Raw genomic sequence first — 27,695 nt, 5'->3', positions numbered from 1 at the left:
AATAATTTCTTCATCAGTTTAGGTCAATAAATTTTCTTCTACATATTTTTGGAAAAAAATAAATATATGAAAATCACAATAAGCATATATTGATTGGTTTGTGCAAAAGTTATAGCGTCTACAAACTATGGGAAAGATTTATGGCATTTTTATTTATTTACTAGTAATGGCGGTGATCTGCAATTTTTAGCGGTACTGCGACTTTCAGATCGGACACCTTTGACACATTTTTGGAACCAGACAATTATACAACGATCCGTGCGATAAAAATGCACTGCTTGCTGTGTAAATGACACTGGCAGGGAACGGGTTAACACTAGGGGACGATCAAGGGGTTAAATGTGTGTTCCCTTAGTGCAGGGATCCTCAAACTACGGCCCTCCAGCTGTTGCAGAACTACAAATCCCATGAGGCATTGCAAAACTCTGACATTCACAGACATGATGGGAATTGTAGTTCCTGAACACCTGGAGGGCCGTAGTTTGAAGACCCCTGCCTTAGTGTGTTCTAACTGTATGGGGATAGGACTGAGTAGGAGAGCAGACATATCACTTTTTCTATTTATTAGGAACAAACAACATGTCTCCTCTGACAGCACAGGGATTTGCATGTTTATACACACACACACACACACACACAAATCCCTGTGCTGGTGATCGCACTTTCCCAGCGATCACCACCAGCCACGCACATCGGGTCCCCCGCCGTGCAGCGGCATCCTCTGGTGGCCAAAAAGGGGAAGGATGTACCCATATGGGATTTCGCCCAGGAGAGCCATCCTGCCACAGTATATCTGCGTGAGCCGGTCGAGGAACTGGTTAAAGTGCACCTGTCGCACAGCACAAAACGTACTTTTGTGTAGGGTCCACAGTTAGCCATCAGCCATTGTTCCGAAATCAGCAAATAGCTGGTTGTCAAAGGGTTTGGTACAGTTAAATCAAATTATGGACTTCAGATAAAGACCTGAATCACTGGGGGAAGATCGACTAAAACTGGTGCACACCGAGTCTGGTGCAGCTGTACCATAGTAGTAAATCAAGTTCAAGGTTTTATTGTCAAAGTTAAACAAGCTAAAGTTAGGCCACACCTATGGATTTTTTTTTTGTGTGCGTTTTCAGTTTTGCAGGAAGACACTATAGTCCATTTAACATGGTTTCCTATGGATGTTGTTCACATCTGTGCATTTTATGGAAAATAAGGGACTTTTTTCTGTTTTTTGGTTCCATAGACTTCAATGGATCAAAATCGTGCATTGAAAAATGCAAAATGCACCTGTAATATGCAAACTGCATAGGTGTGAACCAGGCCTTAGAAGCCGTTTGGTTACTATGCAGAGCTGCAGAAAATTCTGTGTGCACCAGTTTTAGTAAATCTCCCCCAATGGTTCTTTATGTCATTACTACAAATACCACCTACAGTGGAATTGTCCCACCCCAGCTGTAAAACATCCCACACCTAAAGACTGCGCATGATCAGGTAGTCCAAACAATTTCAAACACTTGAATGCATATTGTAATGTTTGATATTAAATTTATGCAAGGCTTGATACATAAAACTAACCAAACATGTTTAAGGTTAAAAGTTACAGAGCATTGTGAATATTTACACAATCTTCATAGACAAAGAAAGTTCTGGGAACTGAGAATTTCTTACAAAAGAAAAAATAATTATTTACATGAAGGATTTAATCCCGGAATACAGGAAAAAGATAACAAGTTCGCAAATTGATCCTCTAAGTTTTCCTTTTCTTCACAGAAGGTCTCTCAAACACATCCCTTACACCAGCTGCCTTCTGCTTGAAGAATTTGGTGTTCTGGGCACTCTCCTGGCCCCATGCAGAGTCAAACGATGTTGTGTCTTGATCCACCAAGTGAGTGTATTTTGTCCTACCAGAACGTCCAAAGTTTTTGACCTAAAAGACAGAACACATTATGAACAAGTGCGTCACAGAAGTCATTTTCCAAAGTTGAACCATTTAATGCATCTAAATGTGGTCAGTTCAACAAAATTATTGAGCTAGCTCCAATATAGTTCATGTAGTCATGTTTTTCCTTTTTTTTTTGTATTTTAGGAGTATGAAAAAAAAAAATGCACTTGAATTGAAATGTTTTGGAGATTTGCTGGTAAAGCTAAAAGTGGACCCTAGAGATCACTCCAACCCCCTGGAAATGGGCCTCAGTCTGAAACATGACGACTCGGACCCACCACATGACATACTAGTCAAAATGCACTTCTTTCGCTCCAAGGAACGCCTTTTGCAAGCAGACAGGAACTCGGCCTCTCTTCAGTTCCAGGGTAATCGATTCAGCCCCCAAGCTGACTTGGCACAGTCCAACCCTTCAGAAGTGACGAGCCATGCGCCCATACCTGCTGATCCTATTCTGAGGGGGTCAGGTATCTCTGGGGATACCCCCTCTGCCTCCTTTTTTTCCCACAATGGCAAGGAAGTATCGGCCCACGCGTCTGAGGGGCTGTACTCTCATTTCTAAGAATTGGGCCCCGAACTACCATCTGGCACATCTGGGACCCTCAACAGCCCTCGCCTATTGGGATCTCACCCATCCCAGCGGAAACCTTCATCTCTGACCTACTCCCAGGAAGACAAGGCCTTGCAGCTCCTGCACTCTCAAACCTTCCAAACAGTGGGTGCTGGCTGATAGCTCAACTTCCTGTTCTTTAAGCAAGACTTCACGTGGCTTCCGTTCTTCATTGGGTGATGTTACATGTTAACATTTCTAACCGTTTTTCCATTTCTCTCAGGTTACCCTGTTACCAATGTAGCCCAATACTGGGTATCATTTAAAGCGCAATTTAATAGCGGCCACATCACCATTATGGCTGCCTTCAAAGGGCTGGTTGTATCTGGGGTGTGCCATGTACAGAGATGCACCATGTACAGGGTTCAGAGATGCGCCATATATAAGGTTCAGAGATGCGCCATGTACAGGGTTCAGAGATGCGCCATGTACAGGGTTCAGAGATGCGCCATGTACAGGGTTCAGAGATGCGCCATGTACAGGGTTCAGAGATGCGCCATGTACAGGGTTCAGAGATGCGCCATGTACAGGGTTCAGGGGGTGCTGTGTACAAAGTCCCTCGCATCTCTCTCCTACCTGGCCTGCCTCTAGTACCTCCCTGTGTAGGTGGGTCTTCCTCACCTTGCAGAGAGATTGTGCTCGCTCTCAGATTCTGAAGAGCTGTCCCTACTGTGAGTACATGCAGGGATCTGATGATAAAAAAGTCGGGAGCGGGAGGCGAGAGTCAGAGGTGGCTGAATCGAGTTCAACGTTTCAGCTGCAAAACGTTATGGTGCGAAAGGCCTGTGGGCCTTGCGTTTGACATATGTTCTCTAGTCTAAACTGTTGACCCTGTTGCCCCACTTTGAGCAGCTGGTCTTGTACTTGGAGATTACTCCACCCGCCAGGCAGCAACAACCTGGGACCCATTCTTTCTACACTGTCCTCATATGTTACAGAGCAACTTGTGTCTACAAGCAAACTAGCACATACACAACACTGTACTTGTGTACAATATGTACAAAAGTTACCTGCATGACTTTGGGTAGGATAGTTTTATTAAAGTGGTCTTCCAATGTGGGAGCACTGAAGTCTCTCTTATATACATCATCATCTTCATCCTGTGGTGAGAAAAGAAATATAAATGTTCCAGTTTCTATGTTAAAAATAACAGGTTTAAAAGCAGCTATAGCAGAAACAATAACATTCCAACAGTAGAACATATTGACCCCCTCAGCTCTGTAGTGTGTGGGGAAATTGCTCATTTTATGTACCCCCATTTACAGCACATTTCTTAGCTTTTCAGTAATGTAGGAATCTCCCTCTACCACAGTTCTGAACGACACATAGATCTTAAACTAGAACTTCATGTCTGGTGGTTTGCCTATAAAAATGTAGTTTGGGCCGGCCTGACCAAAACAATTACTCATTATTAAAGAAAGCTACGGTGTACCAACCATTCAGGGAGCATCCTGTATATTTATCTATAAATACAAGGGGCCAGACTCACAAAAGAGATACGACGGTGTATCTCCTGATACGCCGTCGTATCTCTGAGATTCGGTTGTCGTATCTATGCGCCCGATTCATAGAATCAGGTTACGCATAGATAGCCCTAAGATCCGACAGGTGTAAGTGACTTACACCGTCGGATCTTAGTCTGCAATTCTAGGCAGGCCGCTAGGTGGCGATTCCATTGCGGTCGGCGTAGAATATGCAAATGACTAGTTACGCCGATTCACAAACGTCTGCTTTGCCCGTCGCTCTTAATTTACGTCGTTTCCGTAGAGATACGCGGCGTAAAACTAAGACTGTCCTCTAGGTGGTCTAGCCAATGTTAAGTATGGCCGTCGATCCCGCGTCGAAATTTGAAATTCCACGTCGTTTGCGTAAGTCGTCCGTGAATGGCGCTGGACGCCATTTACGTTAACGTCGAAACCAATGACGTCCTTGCGACGTCATTTAGCGCAATGCACTTCGGGTAATTTTAGGGACGGAGCATGTGCAGTACGTTCGGCGCGGGAACGCGCCTAATTTAAATGGTCCCCGCCCCATTTGAATTAGGCGGGCTTGCGCCGGGCGGAATTACGCTACGCCGCCACAAGTTCACAGGCAAGTGCTTTGTGAATCAAGCACTTATGCTGTAAACTTGCAGCGGTGTAACGTAAATGGGATACGTTACGCCGCCGCAGCCAGATTCTGTGAATCTGGCCCAAGGTCTTTTCTGATTGGCCGAGGTGAAAAGGTGGGTGGATGACAATCACTGGCACTACTCTTTTCATAGGAATTATAAAACAACTTTTAGGCTTTATGACCCTTTCACATGGGCACCTGCCGTTCCGATCAGCAGGGAATCTGTGAGCCGATCCCCTGCAGATCAGAGCAGAGTGGGGCGGATGAGAGGTCTGTGTGCAGAGCAGACAAACAGACCTCGTACTGCTCTATGGGCAGCTGGGAGTAAACGTACTCCACTGTCTGATTACACCTGACTGCCTCCAATCCAGTCGAGGACACCTTCACTTTTTTTTTTTTTTTTTTTTTTCTTAACATGCCGGATCAGACCCAGAGATAGGCGTGTATATACTGAAGCAAAGAAAGGTTTTATGCAAATCCCCCCACAAGACCCAACTTTAAAATGCAATTGGATTTAGACTAGATGAAATCCCTGTACAAATCTTCTGAGGATAACTATAGAATATCATTTCTTACCAGGAAGAAAGCTCCTCTGTGGTAGTATTTCTGCAGGAATTTGTATTTTCCCTTTAGAGCTTTGTTGGTGATTATCTTTCCATTGGCACGAAGTTCAGCACGGCGTTCCTCTTCGGTCATATTACGCATGCGGTCTATTTCTGCCTTCTCCTTCTCCATTCTAGAACATAAAGAAGAGATTATCATAATTACAGCATTTCTGTTTATGGTGTAAAATGGTTGTTTTGTGGGCAGCATACTATACTAGAAATCCAGATATAGAACATCAACATAAATAAATTTGTTCCTTAAAGCGAACCTGTGTCTGCCCATGCAGTGCAGAGCAACATATTCAAAGTAATGTTTGCCTTCACCAGCCACACAAATATTCTTTACTCACTGGATGCTCCATTTAGCTGTTAGGAGCTAAGAAAAATACCCAGTACGGGCCTATGTTATGTAGGACTTGTCTTCATCCCATGATATGCCAAAGTACCATGGCGTCAATATGTATATGTGTTTTTTTAGCATGCCTTGCGTTTATGTGATTTTGTGTATGCACTTTTTGTCATTGAGTATGCTGTATATAATCTCACAAGGTACAGTAAAACGTTCTTTGCAATGACTGCTTTTTGGTATACATCTCTTATCTAAAGTCCAAAAAAAAAAAAACACTGTTGGATATTATGTAATATCTCATACAAGTACCGTATTTATCGGCGTATACCGCGCACTTTTTTGCCCTGAAATTCAGGGCAAAATCATGGGTGCGCGATATACGCCAAGACCCGCGCCGAGTTTGAACTACTGCGCCGGCATATACCGAGCGCAGTACACTCGTGTATAGTCGGGCAGGCTCGGCTCCTCTCGCAGTCACGTCCTGGATGTACAGGACGCACAGGACGTGACCGCAAGAGGAGCCGAGCCTGCCCGACTATACACGAGTGTACTGCGCTCGGTATGTGCCGGCGCAGTAGTTCAAACTCAGCGCGGGAAGGACACCGCAGAAGGACGCCGGACCCGACGAGGAGGACAGCACCGAAGCCGCAGACGGACGCCGGACCCGACGAGGAGGACACCGCCGCAGATGGACGCCGGACTCTATGAAGTACTAAAATGTTTTTGTTTTTTTTACAGGAATGCGGGTCCACTTTAGGGGTGAGCGCTATACGCCGGAGCGCGCAATACCCCGATAAATATGGTAATACTTTGCTTTATATCCTGTGCTTACTTCTTTATAGCGATTGGCCTCGTTCAAAGTCCCCCTGACCAAAATTCTCTTACTTTCTGTACTTCTAAGTATAGGGAACATTTAATGGAGAAGTCCAGCATTAGCTTGTTTGGCTGGGCTTCTCTTATGGGTCACAGGAGTGCAATTCGTTTTGCACACCTGTGACCCATCGTCAGCAGAGAGCGCTCTGAAGTCATCTCTGCTGACGTCACTGGAATCAGTCCAGGCACCGCATCATCCCGACAATAAAGTCTTGATCCGCCAGGTGCCTGGACTGATACCCATTTCAGCCTCTCAGCGAGTCCTGAGAGTGATGCTACACACCCCATATTGTATATATCATATACCAATTATTAAACATTTATAGTACACATTAGTTGAATGTTTCTGACAAAATAAAATGAGAACATACGCTTCTCTCTCTTCACGATCACGTTTAATGCGTTTCAGTTCCCGAACCTTCCAGGATTCATACTCCTCCTCATCATTCTCATCATCCGTGTTCAGGGCGTCCAGAGCTGCCAGAGTTCTCTTGTTTTCCTCTATCTCTTTCTTTGTTTCTTCCTCCACAATCTGTAAAGTCAGAGAAGTATTAGCTACACAGGCGACTGAATATTTCTGCTACTGCTCCTTTCTTGTACAGTTAGCGTTGCACAGATTTCAGTGTGCTGCACATGACTGCCAACAAGTGGATAAATCTCTCAGGCCCCCGTACACACGACCGAGGAACTCGACGTGCCAAACACATCGAGTTCCTCGGCGAGTTCAGTGTGGAAGCCGCCGAGGAGCTCGGCGGGCCGACTTTCCTCATTGAACAACGAGGAAATAGAGAACATGTTCTCTTTTCGGCCTGACGAGTTCCTCGACGGGTTCCTCGCTGAAAAGTGTACACACGACCGAGTTTCTCGCCAGAATCCAGCTCCGACCGAGTTTCTGGCTGAATTCTGCCGAGAAACTCGGTCGTGTGCACGGGGCCTCAGAATAGCAAAGAGATGTAATCACTTGTGTAGCCCCAGCCTTAAAAGTAGAATTCCAGCTTGAACATGGCTCAGAAAAGACTTGCACTTTTGTCAACAAAACACAAGGCTTTCTCTGACTGGCCGAGGTGGAAATCGTGATTTGCCTGCCTCTCCACCTCAGCCAATCGGAGAAAGCCTTGAATGGCGGAGAAGCACTTAACTCTGCGCCATTTAGTTTTGGCAGCAGTTGCCCATACAGCTGCCAGTACTCAGCACCGCATACGGGTTGCTGCTAATGCTACTACAGCGCAAACAGCGGCCACATAGTTATGTAATGGAAGTCGTTTCGTTTGGGTCATCTTGGCCCGCGAAAACTATTTACAGTCATATTAAACCTGGAATTCTACTTTAGCAGCATGAGAACAGATAGATCCGTTGCACAGTTACCTTTAGGGTGTATTTACGTCTTTCTTCTGCCATCTTCTTAGCTTCAACCTCCAACTCCTTCTGTTTTTGTGCTTCCACTTCTTTTTCTTGAACCGTTACTCTATCCTTCCTGGAAAAGTAGATGTGCACAATAACCCACTAAAAAGCTATTTTAAAATATCTTTGTGTCACTTTATATGCATGTCTTAGGAAGGCCATCGCAATATCACAAGGAATCATGTACACAGGTATGAGGGCAGAAGGTATTCTTTCCACTTGCATTATTTAACAGTTGGTAAAGCTTGTGTACATGGCAGGGTCACCACTCACAATGTGAACTTTCTAAAGGGGCATGTCGGGGGTGAAGAAGGGACGCTTTCTGCACGGGGGACATCAGTGACATCACAGGCTTCGGTTTCAGGCAAGCGACACATAATGGGCTACTATGCAATGCAAAGTAGCCCATTATGCTTTACCTTTGCAGGGAAATAAAGAGGCAGTAAAACCCATCAGGGTTTACTTCATCTTTAAAGTGATTGTAAAGTCTTGTTTAAAAAAAAAAAATATGTTATACTTACCTCCTCTGTGCAGCTGGTTTTGCACAGAGCAGCCCAGATCCTCCTCTTCTCGGGTCCCTTCTCAGCGCCCCTAGCCCCTCCCTCCTGACGAGTGCCCCATTCAGCAAGCAGCTTGCTATAAGGGCACCCTAGAAGAGCTGCAGCTCCGTGTGCCCAAAAACGGAGCTGTCGTTCAGCCCCGCCCCCCTCTCTCCTGATTGGCTAACATACTTTGACTGACAGCAAAAGGAACCAATGGCGCTTAGCCAATCAGAAGGGAGAGTCCTGGACAGGCGAGGAACTCGTGGACATCTCTGGATAGAGATGGGGCTCAGGAAAGTATTAGGGGGGGCTGCTGCACACAGAAAGCCTTTTATCTTAATGCAATAGAATACATAAAGACAAAAACCTTCTGCCTTTACAACCACATTAAACATCATATGTCACAACTTCAAGCCCCACTGACATAACAGATTAGGCCCTCAGACTGCTGAATAGTAAAAAGAGTGGTATGCAGTCCACAGTCACAGTACCATGACATATGATGAATAGCACAGTCTAATGATCAAAAGGTAGGTGAAGACTTAACTGCAGATATATGGCCCCAACAGTCTTCCACCCTAAACTGCAGCCATGGATCAAAGCTGGAACCAGGTGTGTAGCAATGGGGGTGTTACTAGTAATATCATAATTGTATTGGGGCACAATAAGCGCTTATTAGCAAGTCCACATTGTGAAATAGTAGGTCACAGTGCTTAATCCACACTCCATACAGAAATCCCAGCTAGTACTGCCTCAGAAGTAATTGCTCACCGTTCCCCCGGGTTCTAGATGGTTTCCGGCCATGTAGCACTGAAGGATCACATACGTGTTACTGGTCAGTGAACTATGGGCAGACATGGATGGCCAAAGCCTCTGTAAATAATGCCACCCACTGGGAATATACTTGGCAATAGCAGTTTCGCAAAGCATATAATATGAGGTGTTGTGGAATATCTGTGCTTAGATGTTATTACTTGCTTCACTGCATTTTTGATTTACTATGGAAAATGCATTGGTACCCCCCTCACTTACTTCCTAATGTATACTGGTTTAAGTTTTGGTTCTGGCTCTTCTTCACTGTCTGTGTATTCTTCATATTCAGATACCATCTCTTCCTCAGATTTCCATTCATCCTCCACCTCCAACACTTCCATTTCCTCATTCTTCCTCTCCTCGGCTTTTAGTCGCATCATACAACGTCGACGCTCAATTTCCTGCAAAAAATATAAGCCTATTGATGATCCAAAATCTCAAATCAACACTTACAGGAGTATCTATGAATATTGTTTGTTTATATGGTGCCAAGTGATTCTTCAGCACTGTACAGAAAATACAATCATTCTCATCGATCCCTAAAAAAGGGGCATCCAATTCAACAGCCCTACCAAATAAAAACATATACACAGACAAACTAAAGTAAGTCTGCTGATAAAACACAGTGATGATCTACAAACTCTCAGCGCAACAGCAAGGCAACTAGTATCTTCAGAAAGTCATTGATGGCAAGGTTATAATATTTATTATTTTCTTTAATGCCATTTCTAAAACAAAATTATCATCAACAGCTCGCTGATCATACCAATGTTGCATGAGATGTAGATGTGAACATTATTTCAGGGGATCCTCAAAGGTAAAAAGGTTGAGAATCACTGCTCTAGATATTCTAATTAGACAATGATGAACAACCGGCTTATGTGACATAATAGAATTTGGTCTTTGGCCTTCACAGTTACACCGGTTCAAATCACGCAAGTAATATAAAAAAGCAGAAGTGCAAACTTACCTCATCGTCCACCTCCTCTTCCTCCTCCTCACTGGTGTCCTCTCCTCTTTCAACCCCTCGCCATTCTTCTCCTGGTTCAGATTCTGGCTCACTTTCGCCTACCACTTCTGGTTCCACGATCTTACGGTGTCTGGCCAACCTACAAGAGGGAAAGCACGTACTCTAAGGCAGGGGTAGCGAATTAAAATTTAGGGAGATACGGTCACTAAAAAAAAAAATTCTGGCCGAGATTCGAAGCACAAGACTACAGACATGATACGAGAGATGGTCAGAGACTACAGACATGATACGAGAGATGGTCAGAGACTACAGACATGATACGAGAGATGGTCAGAGACTACAGACATGATACGAGAGATGGTCAGAGACTACAGACATGATACGAGAGATGGTCAGAGACTACAGACATGATACGAGAGATGGTCAGAGACTACAGACGAGATGGTCAGAGACTACAGACGAGATGGTCAGAGACTACAGACGAGATGGTCAGAGACTACAGACATGATATAAGAGATGGTCAGAGACTACAGACACGATATGAGAGATGGCCAGAGACTACAGACACGATATGAGAGATGGTCAGAGACTACAGACATGATATGAGAGATGGTCAGAGACTACAGACACGATATGAGAGATGGTCAGAGACTACAGACATGATATGAGAGATGGTCAGGGGTGGGGTTATGCTGCAGGATACTTTCAGACTATGAACATGCTAAAGGAGCTGTTGGAGACTGGGGACATGCTTTAGGACAGGGATATGCAATTAGCGGACCTCCAGCTGTTGCAGAACTACAATTCCCATGAGGCATAGCAAGACTCTGACAGCCAGAAGCATGGCACCCAGAGGCAGAGGCATGATGGAACTTGTAGTTTTGCAACAGCTGGAGGTCCGCTAATTGCATATCCCTGCTTTAGGAGACAATCATAGGCTGGAAACCTTACCCGAGACTAGGAATCACTGCTTGAACAGGGCAGTAGTGAAACACAGATTAGTCTACAGGGTCCCGGTGGGTCACACCCTGAGGGCTTGCACCTGGCTGAAGGTTGGGCACCAGAGATTTAAAGAGGTAGTATGCGATCCATACTAGCACATTATGAGAAACTTACCTTAGAACAAATCCCTCCAGCGCTGTGATGTCACAGCTGAGAGGGCTGACATTCTTCCCCGGTCTTCCTTCCAGATTCGCGGCCTCTGGCTACATGAGTGGCTGGGGGCGCGATGACATCACTTCTACGCATTTGCACAGAAACCGCCAGTTATGGCACAGGCCTTCAGAGCGCCGGTGATGTCATCCGCTGCAAGCACTCTGAAGATCTCCTAAACTGTGCATGCTTAGGAGATATTCACGGTACCTACAGGTAAGCCTTATTATAAAGTTTACCTGCAAGTACAAGTGGAGTAACAGAGTTTGCTACCACTTTAAATATTTTACAATCAGGACCGGGTACATGCAATATACCCTTCTGAAGAGCACAGCTGTGCAACTATCAGCTACTTGTGTATCATGTTTAAATGAATCCATTACCTCTCTTCTACATCTTCATTCATGCGGTTCTGTAACCGACGCAGACGTGGGTCGCTGGTGCTTTCTTCTGGCTGTTCTTCCACTTCCACCTCCTGTTCCTTCCCCTTCTTGATGAACTGGAACTCCTCATCTTCCTCATCAGAGGATTCCATAGGTGCATAGTCTGGTCTTTTACCGGAGACATATCTTTTTACCTTCACCTTCTCCATCGAGATTTCACCTGAAAGATACAGAAAGCATGTTCACATATGACAACGGTTTAGGTTTTAATGCAAATTACATTTTGGCTAAAAATGATCGGTAAAGCAAGAACTCCTCAAACACAAACAGAAATCATTTTCAACTAAATAGTGCATCAAAACAGAGCCCACCACTGGCATTACTCCATCCTCTATAATCCACAAAAAAAATATATATATTTTTTTAAAGGGTCCTCTGTGTTTCCAATAAATCATATGCCTGTACAAGTCCATGCACCCAACATCAGGTCAGGCCTAAGGGAAGGAGGTTTAAATTAAGGTTTTTAAACGATAAGTTCACCTTTCTGAACCTGTTACACACATATTTAGGATGCAACATCTGACATGTTCAGCATCCTACCGCAATCCCCTCCCTTAGTCTCCTTGACAGCGTGTGGGGGATCCTCTACCTGCACCCACTGTCACAAATTTGACAACAGTGTGGCCATGCGGAGCTCCACCCACACAACCAAGTCTTTCATTCACAAAGGTCTGTGAATGAATGAACTACAAGTACCCTCTCATACTGCAGTAGATGGCTTGTAGATCTCAATAGACTGTGAAGGCGCTGGTGAGCGCTCTTATCGTTTACTGATTCTTCCTGCTCTCCATTAAAGGGGAGTTCCAGCCATTTGTATGTTTATTAAAAGTCAGCAGCAACAAAAAGTGTAGCTGCTGGCTTTTAATAAACAGACACTTACCTGCTCCAGCGACGCGCCGGCCGGGGCTCCTCTCCCCCCTCCCCGGCCGGCGTCTTCATTCTCAGTGTGGGCACCCGGCCGTGACAGCTTTCGGCTTCATGGCCGGGCACCCACTGCACATGCGCGAGCGGCACTGCGCATGCGCGAGCGGCGCGGCGCCGTGTAATTGGCCAGGAGATCGCCTAGGACCTGTGACGTGTCCTAGGCGATCGCCTACAGCAGCCCCTTCCTGAAGGCGATTAAGCTTAGTCGCCTACAGGAAGGAGGAAGTGGGACAGGAAGTCCCACTCTTGCTGAAGCCCCCACTCCCCAAATGTGGCATGTAAGGGGGAGAGGAGTGGGTTAAGAGGAAGTTCCAAATTTGGGTGGAACTCCTCTTTAACTGTCTTCCCATAGGGGAGGTAAAAGCAGACAGCTATCCTGAGAGTCAACAGGGGCCTGACATTGCACCCACAATCTGCTGATTGCAGCAGAAATGCCCTGCAGGGTCCTAAAAAATAAAGACTTAAAGCGGAGCTCCACCCTAAAGTGGAACTCCCGCTGATCGGAACCCTCCCCCCCTCCGGTGTCACATTTGACACCTTTCAGGGGAGGGGGGTGCAGATACCTGTCTAAAAACAGGTATTTGCACCCACTTCCGGCCACACAGTCTCGGGTAAACTGCGGGCACGACGTCACCTCACGTCGCCCCCCCCCCCTGTTGTGTTCTGGGAACACTCGGCTCCCAGTACACAGCGGGAGCCAACCGGCAGGCGTAGAGCGACTCGCGCATGCGCCGTAGGAAACCGGGCAGTGAAGCCGGAGCGCTTCCCTTCCTGGTTTCCTCACCGAGGATGGCGGGGGGCAGCAGAGTGACGAGCGATCGCTCGTCCTCTGCTGCGGACGCCGCTGGACTCCAGGACAGGTAAGTGTCCTAATATTAAAAGTCAGCAGCTGCAGTATTTGTAGCAGCTGGCATTTAAAAAAATAAATAAATCAGCGCCCACCCGCTTTAATAAAATAGCATTTATTTTTTTAAAGTGAAACGTTAAAAACCTCTAATCCAGGGGTCCCCATCCCCCGGGCCACAGACCTGTGCATGACCAGGCCGCACGGTGGGAGGTTAGCGGCGACATCGCTCTGCAAAGGGCTATTACAGACGGCAGTTGCCTCTCACCACCTGCTGTGTCCCCATGTCCGTGTGTCCTCTCCTCCGGCCCAAAGGTAGAAGTACTAAGCAGGGAAGGCAGAGATTAGAGGGGGACCATACACCAGGGCTTGACAAATTTACTTTGAATCTAGGAGGCAGCTTAAAATAAAGTAAAACGTTATGTTTTTAACCACTTCAATGCTGGGCATTTTCACCCCCTCCTGCCCAGGCCAATTTTCAGCTTTCAGCGCTGTCACACTTTTGAATGACAATTGCGCGGTCATGCAACACTGTAACCCAGGGGTGCCCAACCTTTTGAAGAGCGAGGGCCACTTAAAGTGTAAGTAAACCCACCTATTATCTTTAGGCAAGGAAGCTGCCATCTTGGCCTATGTTTAATCTTCAACTGCCATGATGCTGCACATGTGATCAGTTATGACACAAGCCATTGGATGGTTTGACAGTTTGGTTGAGAGCACAACCAATGTGACAGTTAGCAATGCCGGCATGCCGGAAATGTAACTGCTTTTTGAAACTGCTAGATCGATGGGTTTACTTCCACTTTAAGCGACTTGGTAACCAGTTGCGGGCCACAATGAGCAGATGACAGTCACAGACAGTCAGCACTGACATACTGTACTCTTACCTATCTAGCTCCATGTTGTAAGGTATTTATACTGCTCAGATGTGCACCTAGGCAGCGCCAATACCCCTATTATCATCATTATTTTTAGATGACAGTCTGCGTCCACTCTGCATATGCAAAGCGGACACAGACCACTCTACTCTATGGGCCCTCTCATCTGATCAAATGGAAGGGGGCGGATCCACTTCTGTTTTTTTTTTGCAGATCGGATTAGGAGGCAAGTCTGTTTACATCTGCCGCTCCATAGAGGTGAATGGAGGGTCCGATTGGGTCAGACAGATCATGTTAAAGGGGCATAAGGCTACTTTTACACGGATGGTCTGCTGTCTACCCCCACCGTGGATGCAGTGCAGTGCACATGTGGCTTTCCTGCAGGTTAGCTGCACTTTGCCATAGAATTCTATCATATCTGCAGGTGTGGTGCACTTTATGAAAGTGCGCCACACCCACAGGTAAAACCAGAAGTCTATGGCGCAGTGCAGGTAGGCCGCAGGTACACTGTGCTACTCCTGCGGATCAGTTTGAAAGCAGCCCAATAACCACTGCAGAACAGATATATCCATATATACACTGTGCCAACAAGATTATTACTAAAATCAGAGTGCATTTGGTATCACTCCACCTATGACAGGAGCCAGTGCTATATAGTAAGCATTGGCTTATGCGGCTCGGCAGCTGCTTGCTTCCTCTACCACTGGCTTCATTCATAACACTGATGCTCTGGCATGGCGGGTAGACAACTGGCAATCTGGGCTTGCCAACCCACCATCCCAGAGCAGGCGATCACGGGCCACATATGAGGGCTCCGCGGGCCACTGGTTGGGCACCCCTGCTGTAACCAAATTACATTTTTTATTATTATTCTGTTCACACAAATAGAGCTTTCTATTGGTGGCATTTAATCACCACCGTTTTTTTTACTTTGCAATATATATATATATAAAAAAAAAAAAAAAAAAAAAAAAACACACCTTTTTCTTTATTTTGGTTATAAAACGTTGCAAATAATAAGTACCGTATTTATCGGCGTATACCGCGCACTTTTTTGCCCTGAAAATCAGGGCAAAATCATGGGTGCGCGATATACACCGATACCCGCGCCGAGTTTGAATACTGTGCCGGCATATACCGAGCGCAGTACACTCGTGTATAGTCGGGCAGTCTCGGCTCCTCCCGCGCTCACGTCCTGGACGTGAGCGCGACAGTAGCCGAGCCTGCCCGAGTGTACTGCACTCGGTATATGCCGGCGCAGTATTCAAACTCGGCGCGGGAAACGAGCGAGGACGCCGCAGAAGGACGCCGGACCCGACGAAGAGGACACCCAAAGCCGCAGACGGACGCCGGACCCGACGAGGCCGCCGCGCAAGGACACCAAAACTGTAAGTACAATATCCTTTTTTCCACAGGAATTTCTGGCCATCTTTAGGGGTGCGCGCTATACGCCGGAGCGCGCTATACCCCAATAAATACGGTATTTTTTTTGTTCTTTACTGATGTGCAGTGAGGAGGTTGTATTGATGGGCACTGATATTCTGCCCCCCGATTATCAATGCAAATGTCTCCTATTACAGGATCACCGTTATCGTTTTTCCTTTCCTCGCTCTGAGGAAAGGAAATGCAGATAACTGGCATTTGTTTACATGGGATCAGTTGTGATTTGACAAAGAGTACACGGGGGGCGGGGTTATGGGAAAACGTTAATAGACATCCTCCGAGATCTGGAGGACCGCGCTGTAGCCGTCTTTCAGCCATACCACGGTCTGCAAATGGGAGGTAGATGTGGTTGTCTGACAGAAGCCCAAGCGTCAGGAATGCAATTTCTAGTCGCCATGGTGACCAATCCAAGCCCTGCCATACACAATACAACCTGATTGTACAATCTCCTATAGATCTACCGCCAACTATGTAGTAGAAGGGACCTTCTGATTGGTTAGATGTGGTGGTCCTCCGAGTACACCATTTTGGTAACCCTAACGCTGATTGTAGGGAGATAATATGGTCAGATTGCAACATGTATGGTGACCTAAAGGAGGTTGGACAATCAGATTATATGGGCACCATAGGAGTGCAGGAACACTTTGGTCTGAGCATACACCATGGCACAATCTGATTGGACAATCTCCTGCAGATCTGCCAGTAATGCACAGATCTTCCTGATTGGATAGTTTGTGTGTCCCCCTCATACGATCTGATTGTATGGCCAGCAATAGAAGAATCTATTAGAGGAAAACAAATCTCCAGTTGTCCCCTCCCCCATCCTATGATCAGTAATAGAACGGTATATAGGTTTGTATACAGTGCGCCCCTCCCCCACACAGACTGGGCTCTGCGGCCTACCCGGGTCCCCGCACCACACACACGGCTCCTCACCTTTCTCATTGCGGACAGGGACGGCCCCGGCCGTGGACTGGATCGGCGGCTGCTTGTTGAGCGCATTGGAGGACGCCATGGCTCCGGTACTGGGGGGAGAACCGACAAACAGGTCTATAGAGGAAAAGCCCAGGACAGCTGGAGGACCGGAAACCACAGAGACGATAGAAGGACGGATTCGGCACTCTCTATGGTCACTTCCGGGTGCGGCGGGGTGCGTAAATGGCGCATGCGCGGTAGGCTCCTCCCTTTCCGCTCGGGTCCTAGAGGAAGATGGTGAGAGGATTGTGTGTGTCCGTGGCGGGTCATGTAATCTGGTGTCATCCTTCCCCGGGGGAGGCCCCGCTGTACAGCCGGGATGTGTGTCTGTCTGCGGGGGACTCTGCTGTCCCGGGCCGGGGTTGTATGGATGTGTCTGGGTGATGGTGGGCCTTCTAAAGAGAAGGATGGCCGGGTCTCCTCCTGTGGGGGTCAGGCCGGGTGTTCTGTACACAGGACAGGCCTCCAGTGATAGGGATGTGTGGAGGGTCCATCCTATACATGATGATTGGGCTGTGTACACAGGAGGGACACTTCATGTACCGATAAAGACACATTTCCACAGGAAGTGAAGAGGAATCTCCTGATCGGGGACACAGATGAGGGGCAAATGAACCTTTACAGGGGCTGTAATTCTCAATTATTCTGTATAGAATAAGTGAGAATTTATAATCCACCCCTGTAAGGTTCATCTTCCCCATCTGTGTCCCCCGTTCAGGAGATTTCTCTTCACTTCCTGTCCCACAGCCAAACAGGAAGTGAGAGGGAATTGCTGCAAAGTGAGGGAGAATCTGTGTCCCCCCCATGGGAAGATTCCCCTCTGTTCTTCCAATGTCACCCCCAAAACTTGGATGTCTTCATGTTTTATTCTTGGAGAACTGGAAACGGAGAGAAGGAAATATCCCTATGGGGACACAGCAATAAAAACTGACAGGGGTTCTAATCCTCCACAACTAAAGATTTTTGTTGCCTTTTTAGTTCTACATTAAATTCACCCACCCCCGGGATCAAAGCCGAATCTCCCATTCTGCCTGCGATCTCAAAGCGCACCACAATGGTAAAACGCGGGTTCAGGTGCCATTGTATTCAGTAGCAGCGGTTTTGTCGATTGAACCCGCGTCCCCTGAGAAGGAGCCGAGGAGCTTCGATTGGGGCGACACGCTTCACAGCCCCTGAAGAGCCCCGTCTCACTCAGGAGCTTACAAACTGCCCATAAAACGCTAGTGCTTTTGCGGCGTTTTTTTGAAGGTCCCGTGATTCAAAAACTGCTTCCAAGAAACATTTTGCAGAGCTTCCCATTCATTTCAATGGAGAGGGGCGTTTTTTTTTTTGCGTTTCAAACGTGCGCCAAAGATGCTGCTTGGGGAGTTTCTTCACCGCCTCGGTGTGAAAGCATTCGTTGGTTTTAATGGAAATATGTGCTTTTTTTCGGCTGCTAGCGGGTCGCCTTTAAACCGCACTAGCGGCCGAAGATTGGGTTAAACCTGCCCGTGTTGCTTCTGAAGCGCTGCCCATTCATTTCATTTTTTTTTTTGTTTTTAACATTGGGGGGTTTGTATGGAACATGTTTACATCAATGCATTTTTGTGCCTCTGCTTTTCGAGGTCAGACTTTTTTCAACACAACTGTGTTTTTTTTTTAAATTTAATGGAGAGAAGTGGCTGAAAAGCATGTATGCGTTTTTAACAACATTTTTTTTTCTTTTGGGAGTTCCACCCAAACAATTGAACTTCTGCTTTTTGGAACCCCCCCTCTGGTGTCACATTTGGCACCTTTCAGGGGGGTGCAGATACCTGTATAAGCCCTGGTTCACACTGGGTACGATTTGAGATGCGATTTGACATGTCAAATCGCATCTCAAATCGGCGGAAATTGTTGGCAATGGCACTGTCCTAATCAGTGCGACGCCGCATCTGCGATTTCAAAAAGTAGTTCCTGTACTACTTTTTGCGATTTCGGGCCGCGATTTACATTAAATTGCGGCCGAAATTGCGGCAAAATCGCGCATTTTACCGCAATTTTGAATTCGCAGCAGTGTGAAACCTAGGCTAAAACATGTATTTGCATCTACTTCTGAGGGAGACTATCCAGCTGCGCTACATGGGCATTAGGGTACCGGGTAGTGAAGCCGCAGCGCTTCACTTCCTGATTCCCTCAGAGGATGGCAGCGGGGGCAACAGAGAGACGAGCGATTGCTCGTCTTCGGCTGCCGACGTTGCAGACTCGCTGGAAAGGTAAGTGTCCATTTATTGAAAGTCAGCAGCTGATGATCATTTTTTTTTTGCTTAGAATGAAGATCACGATTCTCACGGTGTAAAATCTTTTAAATTTTTTTTAAAAAAAAGTGCTAACTTTAGTGCTAACTTTATTGGCTAGTTTTTTTTTTAATTCATTAGTTATTTTTTTCCAAAAAAAATGCATTTAAAAAGACTGCTGCGCAAATACAGTGCAACATAAAATATTGCAACAACCGCCATTTTATTCTCTAGTGTCTCTACTAAAAAAGTATATAATGTTTGGGGGTTCTAAGTAATTTTCTAGCAAAAAAAATGATTTTAACTTGAAAAGAGCTGTCAGAAAAAGGTTTGGTGTTTAAGTGGTTAAACGTTCCTAATTTACATACAGAAGTTTATTCCTTTGATGTAAAAGTCAATGTGATACAATGTTTAGACTTAAACTTTCCACTGATAAAGAATGTTTTCAAAACTTGGCAGGCTGCCCAGACTTTGGCTGAGAGCAGACAGGAAATTCTTTGCATGTCAAAGATCGTGAAACCCTGTGTCAAGATCGCAACGGGAAAAAGATCGCGTTAACGATTCTTGACGCGTAATCGTGCAGCTCTAAGCTGCAGTATATGTAGCTGCTGGCTTTTAATATTTTATTTTTTTCGTGGGACCTCTGCTTTAGGCCTCATTCACACGAGGTGGACTCCGTTCCTACGGAGTCCGCCAGCTCATCGGGAGATCAGTCAGCAGATCTTCGCTGAGCCAACGGAAGACAAGCTGCTCGCTGAGCGGGGAGGGGCTTGTCGGGCACCGCTGTCTCCTATGGAGCGATCTGATCTTATCCGCCATGGACGGATGGGGACTGGTCCCCATACGTCTGTTTTTATTGGGTCGGATGTCAGCGGACATGTCTCCGCTGACATCCGACGCTCCATAGGGATGCATGGAGCGGCCGTTCAGGTCCGCCGTCAAAACTGACAGGCGGCCCTGAACGGTCCGTCCGTGTGAATGAGGCCTAAATCTGCCCAATAAAAAACGCACATAGCAAAAGCGCTGCAGAAAGAAAGTCTCAAAAGCAACATGCATAGAAATGAATTGAGCCTTAGTGTGCCTCCACTCTGAATGAGGGGGGGGTGCACTTTTTTTTTTGTGCAGCAACTGACTTGCTGGACCACCAGATGATAGAAGAAAGTCTAAAAAATATAAAATGTTTGCAGCCACTGCATCTAAGAATTGGTAAACTGCAAAGTTTGCTTTTGAGTTTAAAAACTGACTCCTTTGCATGTTTGGGAGTGAAAACATCTCTGCACATGCATGTCTCTGTGTATATTACAGCCGACCAATAGGGGGAAGAATGTATGACTGAAGAGACCAATAGGGTGTATTCTGTCATAAAATCATTGCCTGTCGGCAGTTTTTAAAAAAGTGGGTTTGATGCATCTGAAGGAAATATATCCCCAGCTGCCGGCATCCGCCTGGGAAATCTAACACATCCCCAGGAGGCTTTGGGACCAGTGTCATCAGGGGGGGTCTGGCTGCCAACACCCAGAATTGATGGCGGGCTCCATGTGTAAACAAAGCTGGTGGTATGGGGCCCAGCATGTAGCTGCAGAATGCTTGATTCACCGGGGGGGGGTGCTTCATGTGGAAAATAATTCAAAAAGATAAGTGGGGAGTACAAAACAAAATGATTTGGGAGGGGGCGCCGAGGGTGTAACTCTTTAATACTGCAGAGATAACTCCTTGATTGGAGGACCAGCCATGTGACTGATTTCTTTTCTGACTTTGTTCCCCTCATTGATTTGTGCTCAGATGGTTGCATTGCCAAGTGCAGGCAGTGTAAACCTTGCAGAGGTTTGTAGTGATGTGTAAATCTCATGTCTGTAAATTCTTGCAGGCCAAACGCACCAAGAAGGTCGGGATTGTCGGTAAATATGGGACCCGTTATGGTGCTTCCCTAAGGAAGATGGTCAAGAAAATTGAAATCAGCCAACACGCCAAGTACACCTGCTCCTTCTGTGGCAAGGTAAAGACTCGTCCATTCATTGTGTGGAAAGGACTTTGTGTTGTATTGTGGGATCTGATCTGTATGTTCTCCTTAGACCAAAATGAAGAGGAAGGCTGTAGGAATCTGGCGCTGCGGTTCTTGCATGAAAATTGTAGCCGGAGGAGCCTGGACCTACAAGTAAGTAAAGTTACAAAACAAACTGTATGTAAAATGTGAGGCTGATTTATTAAAACGGAGAGTGCAAAATCTGGTGCAGCTGTGCATGGTAGCCAATCGGCTTCTAGCTTTAGCTTCTTCAATTAAGCTTTGACAATAAAACCTGGAAGCTGATTGGTTTCTGTGCAGAGCTGCAGATTTTGCACTCCCCATTTTTAGTAAATGACCCCAAGTGTTTTCACAATACAATCCCCAGAAAGATATAGATATTTTCTAAGGCAGTGATGGCGAACCTTGGCACCCCAGATGTTTAGAAACAACATTTCCCATGATTCTCAACTACACTGCAGAGTGCACGAGCATCATGGGAAATGCAGTTCCAAAACATCTGGGGTGCCAAGGTTCACCATCACTGCTCTAGGGTGTCCAGAAAAAATAAAGTTCTAAGTCGGCCTCAAAAATCGCTCGCATTTTGCAAGTGGATTTTAAGGGCTGCCTGGGAGCGGTGGGCGAACACCGCCGGCAGCCTGTGTGGTATGGGAGACTTTCTCCCAGCGATGGCGGAGGGGAAGAGAGCCGCCCAGATGTTTACACCGCAGGGAGCACAGCGATAAGTTTTTTCATTTAAATTTCCGTGTACCACGCTGCTCACTGTCAGATACAGCCCCTCCTCCTGTTCCCGGGATTTTGATAGACAGATCACCCGTCCAATCCAGTTTGACGGGTGATCAGTCAAAGTTCCACGGGCCAGGGGGCGGGGCTGTTTATGACGTTGAGCAGCGGGAACACAGCAATTGAAATGAAAGCTGTTATCGCTGTGTTCCCTGCGCTGCACTTGATCACCTGGGTGGCTCTCCTGTTACTCTCCTCCCCTGCACAGGTAGGCTGAATGGTGGGCACATGGCTGCATTTGGTGGGCATGGTTACAGTTAAAAAAAAAAAAAAAAAAAAAATGTTTAACTTCTGCATTAAACATTTAAGTGTCATGTCACAAGATAATTTAAGGATGTGTTTAGGAGTGGGCAACAGGTGGTGAGTAACCCTTAAGGCCTGGCTTGTAGCTCAGGGCTTGAAATTTTGAGGCCTGTTTTTAAGTCATTTTCAAGGGAGAACGAAGATTTGCAGTCCAAGGACCTTGGCTCTGGAACGCTCTACCCACGAATATCTGCATGGAAGAAAACAGGCTTTTAGGAAAAAACTAGACCCACCTCTTCTGAAAGATCAGGATGACACTGGATGCAAAAGCGCCTAGAGGCGATTTAGTTCGCATTTGTAGCGCTATACAAGTTACTCAGCCCCCCCCACATCGGGGGCTTTCTAGATATTAACAATTGTGAAGCACTACTGAATGTTCAGGGCCACATTGTTCTCAGGGAATACATAGAAATGCACCTTCATACGGTGTGCTGTCCCCCCTCATGTACAGGTGAGCTGTGAATTTACAGTGACTATTTTTCTGGCAGTTCTGTGCTTTGAAGAATTTGAGCGTTGAATGGCATTTTAGTGCCCATATGCCCCCAACAATAGACATTGCTTGATGGGGGGGAGAGACAACAGGAGAGCAGCAATGCTCCTAAATTAACCAACTGGATGTTTTTAAATGTATACAGGAGCACTGGGAGCAGCTGCTTTAGAAGTATAAAGATTGTGACATCATTGCCCCACCTCCCGGCCTTGTCCAATTAACATTTTGCATTCATTGTGAGAGCAAGCACGTTTTTACTGAATGGCACCCATGCCCAGCTCCTGTGTTCAGCAGGAGAGCCAGTCTGCACAGGGGCTAGTTTCCACAGTATGACAACACCCTTGTATTCAAGCTTGGCCAATGTATCTGCAAAATAAGCATACATGGAATTCAGCTCTAATGCAGGCCTTCACCTCATGTTTATCCAAATTGGGGACAGTAGGTAGCAGGGCAGGGGCATTTTTAAGAATAAATGTGTATATAAAATACATAATTAGTTGTGCTTTTCTTTTACTACTTTTAGTTGCTCTTTAACCACATGAAGACCAGGAGTTTTCTGGCACTCTTTATTTACAAGTTTTAAATCTCTCTGTGTGTCTGTGTGTGTGTGTGATTTAGATATTTTAGCAAAGACCCTAGAGCATAAAATGGTGGTTGTTGCAATTTTTTTATGGCACACTGTATTTACGCAACAGTTTCTCAAATGCAAGGCCAACATATTGTGCTTTAAAATTGCGCACACTTGTGGAATGGTGACAAACTACAGTACTTGCAATTCTCCATAGGGGATGTTTTAAACGCCTTTACAGGTTACCTGTTTAGAGGTCTAGCGCTAGAATTATTATGTTGGCGTTTGCGCTAATACCTTGTCAATTTGTATGTTTGCTTCTGTGCGTGAGCATGGAGGGGAATTTTTTATTTATATCTTTTCATCACGTTTATTCCTATAAAAATACCTGTAATAGAAATAAGGATGACAGGTCCTCTTTATCAAAAGATCTGGGTTTAAAAAGATCCCAGATCTCGTTACAACCCCCAGGACTGGATATGGCGTCACTCCGGTCCTTCAAGGCCTAGAGCAGTGATGGTGAACCTTGGCACCCCAGATGTTTTGGAACTACATTTCCCATGATGCTCAACTACACTGCAGAGTGCATGAGCATCATGGGAAATGTAGTTCCAAAACATCTGAGGTGCCAAGGTTCTCCATCACTGGCCTAGAGGTTATCAAAGCAGATCTACTCCACTTGCAAACGTGTGTATGTGTGTGTGTGTGTGTGTGTGTGTGTATATATGTGTGTGTGTGTGTGTGTGTGTGTATATATGTGTGTGTGTGTGTGTGTGTGTGTATATATATATATGTGTGTGTGTGTGTGTGTGTGTGTGTGTGTGTGTGTGTGTGTGTGTGTGTGTGTGTGTGTGTGTGTGTGTGTGTGTGTGTGTGTGTGTGTGTGTGTATGTATGTGTGTGTGTGTGTGTGTGTGTGTATATATATATATATATGTATGTATATATATGTATGTATATATATATATATGTGTGTGTGTGTGTGTGTGTGTGTGTGTATATATGTATGTGTGTGTGTGTGTGTGTGTGTGTGTATATATGTGTGTGTGTATATATGTGTGTGTGTATATATGTGTGTGTGTGTATATTAGGGTTGTCCAGATACCGATACCAGTATCGGGACCGATACCGAGTATTTGCGCTAGTACTCGCGCAAATACTCCCGATACCAAAATAGAATTTTTTTTTTTTTTTTTTTTTTTTTTGTGACATCGAACACAAATTGGATGGCACCATTGGATGGCACTGATAGGTGGCACTGGCATTGATTGGGTGGCACTTATGAGATGCACTAATAAGCTGCCTCCCTGCACTGATGCACTAATGGGCACTGATCTGCACTGATAGGTGGCACTGGCTTGCTGCACTTTTGGGCACTGGCACCGATGAGCTGCACTGACAGTGATCACTACTTCAATGATATGTAGTTTTCCAGTACCGTATGCTAAAAAACAGCCCCACACCATGATGTACCAGTTCTTCATAATTCTAAAGAAAATATCTTTGGTCTGTATTGTGGTTTGAAAACGGTCACATGACATTAAAAAAAAAGTATCGGTATTCGGTATCGGCGACTACTTGAAAAAAAAGTATCGGTACTTGTACTCGGTCCTAAAAAAGTGGTATCGGGACAACCCTAGTGTGTGTGTGTGTGTGTGTGTGTGTGTGTGTGTGTGTATATATATACACACACACACACACACACACACACACACACACACACACACACACACACACACACACACACACACACACACACACACACACACACACACACACAGATCCCCCTCTCTCCCTCTCTCCCTCTCTCCCTCTCTCCCTCTCTCCCTCTCTCCCTCTCTCCCTCTCTCCCTCTCTCCCTCTCTCCCTCTCTCCCTCTCTCCCTCTCTCCCTCTCTCCCTCTCTCCCTCTCCCCCTCTCTCCCTCTCCCCCTCTCTCCCCATCAAAAACTCAGGGATCAGGAGTCACGGATCATTTTCGGATCGGTAAAAAAAACACAAGACAAACAAGTTTTTTTTTTTTTTTTTTTTTTTTGTCTTTTTTAACTTCTAATGGCGGCGATCATCAATTTTTTTTTTCGTGACCGCGACATTATGGCGGACACATCGGACAATTTTGGGACCATTACAGTGGGAAACATGGCAATTACAGTGTTACTGTTTTACTAGTGTGGGGGCAATGTTGGCTATGGCTATTAATAGCCATAGCCAACATTGCCCCCACACTAGTAAAACAGTAACACTGTAATTGCCATTTTTGCCACTGTAATAATAGTCATAGCCAACATTGCCCCCACACTAAACAGTAACACTGTGTATAGCCATTTTCCCCACTGATTACAGTGGGGAAAATGGCTATACACACAGTGTTACTGTTTACTAGTGTGGGGGCAATGTTGGCTATGACTATTATTACAGTGGCAAAAATGGTAATTACAGTGTTACTGTTTTACTAGACCGAGTACATCAGTACAGTGAGTTGGCTAATGGCCATTAAGCCATTAGCCAACTCACTGTACTGATGTACTCGGTCCGTCTCACTGTACTCGGGTTGCATGCAGAGTCAGCGGCGCAGCGCGCTCTTGCAAAATAGAAAAAATCCACGAGCAGAGAGAGGGGTGATGACGTCCGCGCGCACCGCTGCTGAGTGTACCAAGATGGCCAACCGCTCCGGAGCTAGGCCGAAGCCGCTGTCTTTCCGCGGATCGCATACTGTGCCGATCCGAAAAGGTCGACCCGTTCGGATCGGGCACGATCCGTTGTGTGTGTGTGTGTGTGTGTATATATACACACACACACACACGGCGTAGCTCTGCTTTGATGACCTCTAGGCCTTGAAGGACGCCATATCCAGTCCTGGGGGTTGTAACGAGATCTGGGATCTTTTTAAACCCAGATCTTTTGATATATAATATTTCGGTTGGCACATGGTTAAAGTGGAGGTTCACCCGAAAACTAAATTTTTAACATTAGATTGATGCTCATTTTGTCTAGGGGAATCGGCTAGTTTCTTTTAAAATCCGAGCAGTACTTACCGTTTTAGAGAGCGATCTTCTCCGCTGCTTCCGGGTATGGGCTGCGGGACTGGGCGTTCCTATTTGACAGGCTTCCGACGGTCGCATACAATGCGTCACGATTTTCCGAAAGTAGCCGAACATCGGTGCGCAGGCGCTGTATAGAGCCGCACCGACGTTCGGCTACTCGTGACGCGATGTATGCGACCGTCGGAAGCTTGTCAATCAAATTGGAACGCCCATACCCGGAAGTGGCGGAAAAGATCGCTCTCTTAAACGGCAAGTACTGCTTCGATTTTAAAAAAACTACCTGATTCCCCTTGACAAAATGAGCATCAATCTCATGTTAAATTTTTTTCGGGTGAACTCCCGCTTTAATATTCTAATTTTCGCCATGTAGAATATTCGGGAAAGGGAAATTCTTACAAAAGGTATCGTGATAAACATTTAGAAGAATCTGCATGCAAGCAATGAGAAGTATACCCCGTTGTAAAGTAAAGGATTACAAGCAATTATTATTTTACAGGTAGTTTGTCTGGCAGAATATCTACACATTTTAGCAGGGATTAGTAATAGTGCAAAATCTGTATAAAAACCACAATTTATAGCCGCTGTGACCAAAATAACAAGAGCTGGGGATTTGTGTTCTGCTGATGAGATGACTGCTTTTTGCATCTAAACAACAAAAGATGTTCTTCCTGGACGTGTTTTTTTCTCTAGAAAACCTAATTCTCGGTAGTACTCAAAAAGCAATTACTGTGTCCTAATTTACTTGAGCAGCAAATTGTAATTAGCCTCTGCCTGCAAGATTGTTCGTTTCATTTTGGCGTTCCTTGTAAGCACAAAGGAGGAACACAGATTGAGCGGTTATTGTGTATCGCTAAATCTTATTATTTCTGTTCTTCCAGCACCACCTCGGCCGTCACAGTGAAATCCGCCATCAGAAGACTGAAGGAATTGAAAGACCAATAGATCATCCATCCTTCTGAAGTTCTGCTCCTTGTCTGTTTTTCTGGACTGTTCTTTAATAAAGGATGTCTTGTAAAATGGAAACCTTTTCATGTTTATGTCTTTTTTTATATTGTGGCTTGGGGGGGGGGGGGGCAATTACTGTTGGAGAAATCAATGGGATAAAACCAAGTTGGATAACACTGCTTGAATGATACTTGCAAGGGTTAAATTGGCCACAGAGATTGGAGCTTAGCAGGTGAAGATTTTTATCCAACCTGGTTAATGACTTTTTTGCCTTCCAGATGGTCTTGTATTGATTGCTGCTTGATCCTGGTGGAATCTGCAGTTTCTGTGGGCTTACAATAAGTGGTCTGCAGTGATCACACTATCCAACGTTTATTTATTTTTTTCAGGCTTGCAGGAAAACGTATCACTAGGTGATCAATTTC

At 45.7% G+C, this 27,695-nt stretch overlaps 2 protein-coding genes across 2 annotated transcripts; one reads left to right on the top strand and one right to left on the bottom strand.

Moving 5' to 3' along the window:
* Positions 1 to 1,513: 1,513 nt before the first annotated feature.
* Positions 1,514 to 17,000, bottom strand: MFAP1 (microfibril associated protein 1). The gene is made up of 9 exons (XM_040342488.1): positions 16,823 to 17,000; positions 11,738 to 11,957; positions 10,203 to 10,341; positions 9,452 to 9,633; positions 7,842 to 7,950; positions 6,848 to 7,008; positions 5,226 to 5,385; positions 3,548 to 3,637; positions 1,514 to 1,912 (listed from the first exon to the last, which is right to left on the bottom strand). The coding sequence occupies exons 1-9, from the start codon at positions 16,899 to 16,901 to the stop codon at positions 1,733 to 1,735; spliced, it is 1,320 nt and encodes a 439-aa protein (XP_040198422.1). The 5' UTR covers positions 16,902 to 17,000; the 3' UTR covers positions 1,514 to 1,732.
* A 7-nt stretch (positions 17,001 to 17,007) lies between these two features.
* RPL37A (ribosomal protein L37a) lies at positions 17,008 to 27,344 on the top strand. Its single transcript, XM_040342489.1, has 4 exons — positions 17,008 to 17,098; positions 20,984 to 21,112; positions 21,189 to 21,271; positions 27,204 to 27,344. The coding sequence occupies exons 1-4, from the start codon at positions 17,096 to 17,098 to the stop codon at positions 27,265 to 27,267; spliced, it is 279 nt and encodes a 92-aa protein (XP_040198423.1). The 5' UTR covers positions 17,008 to 17,095; the 3' UTR covers positions 27,268 to 27,344.
* Positions 27,345 to 27,695: the final 351 nt, after the last annotated feature.

This window comes from Rana temporaria, chromosome 3 (assembly GCF_905171775.1).
Source record: "Rana temporaria chromosome 3, aRanTem1.1, whole genome shotgun sequence".
NCBI lineage: Eukaryota > Metazoa > Chordata > Amphibia > Anura > Ranidae > Rana > Rana temporaria.
Note: the sequence above shows the minus strand (reverse complement) of the source record. Positions and strands in the feature narration are given on the sequence as shown.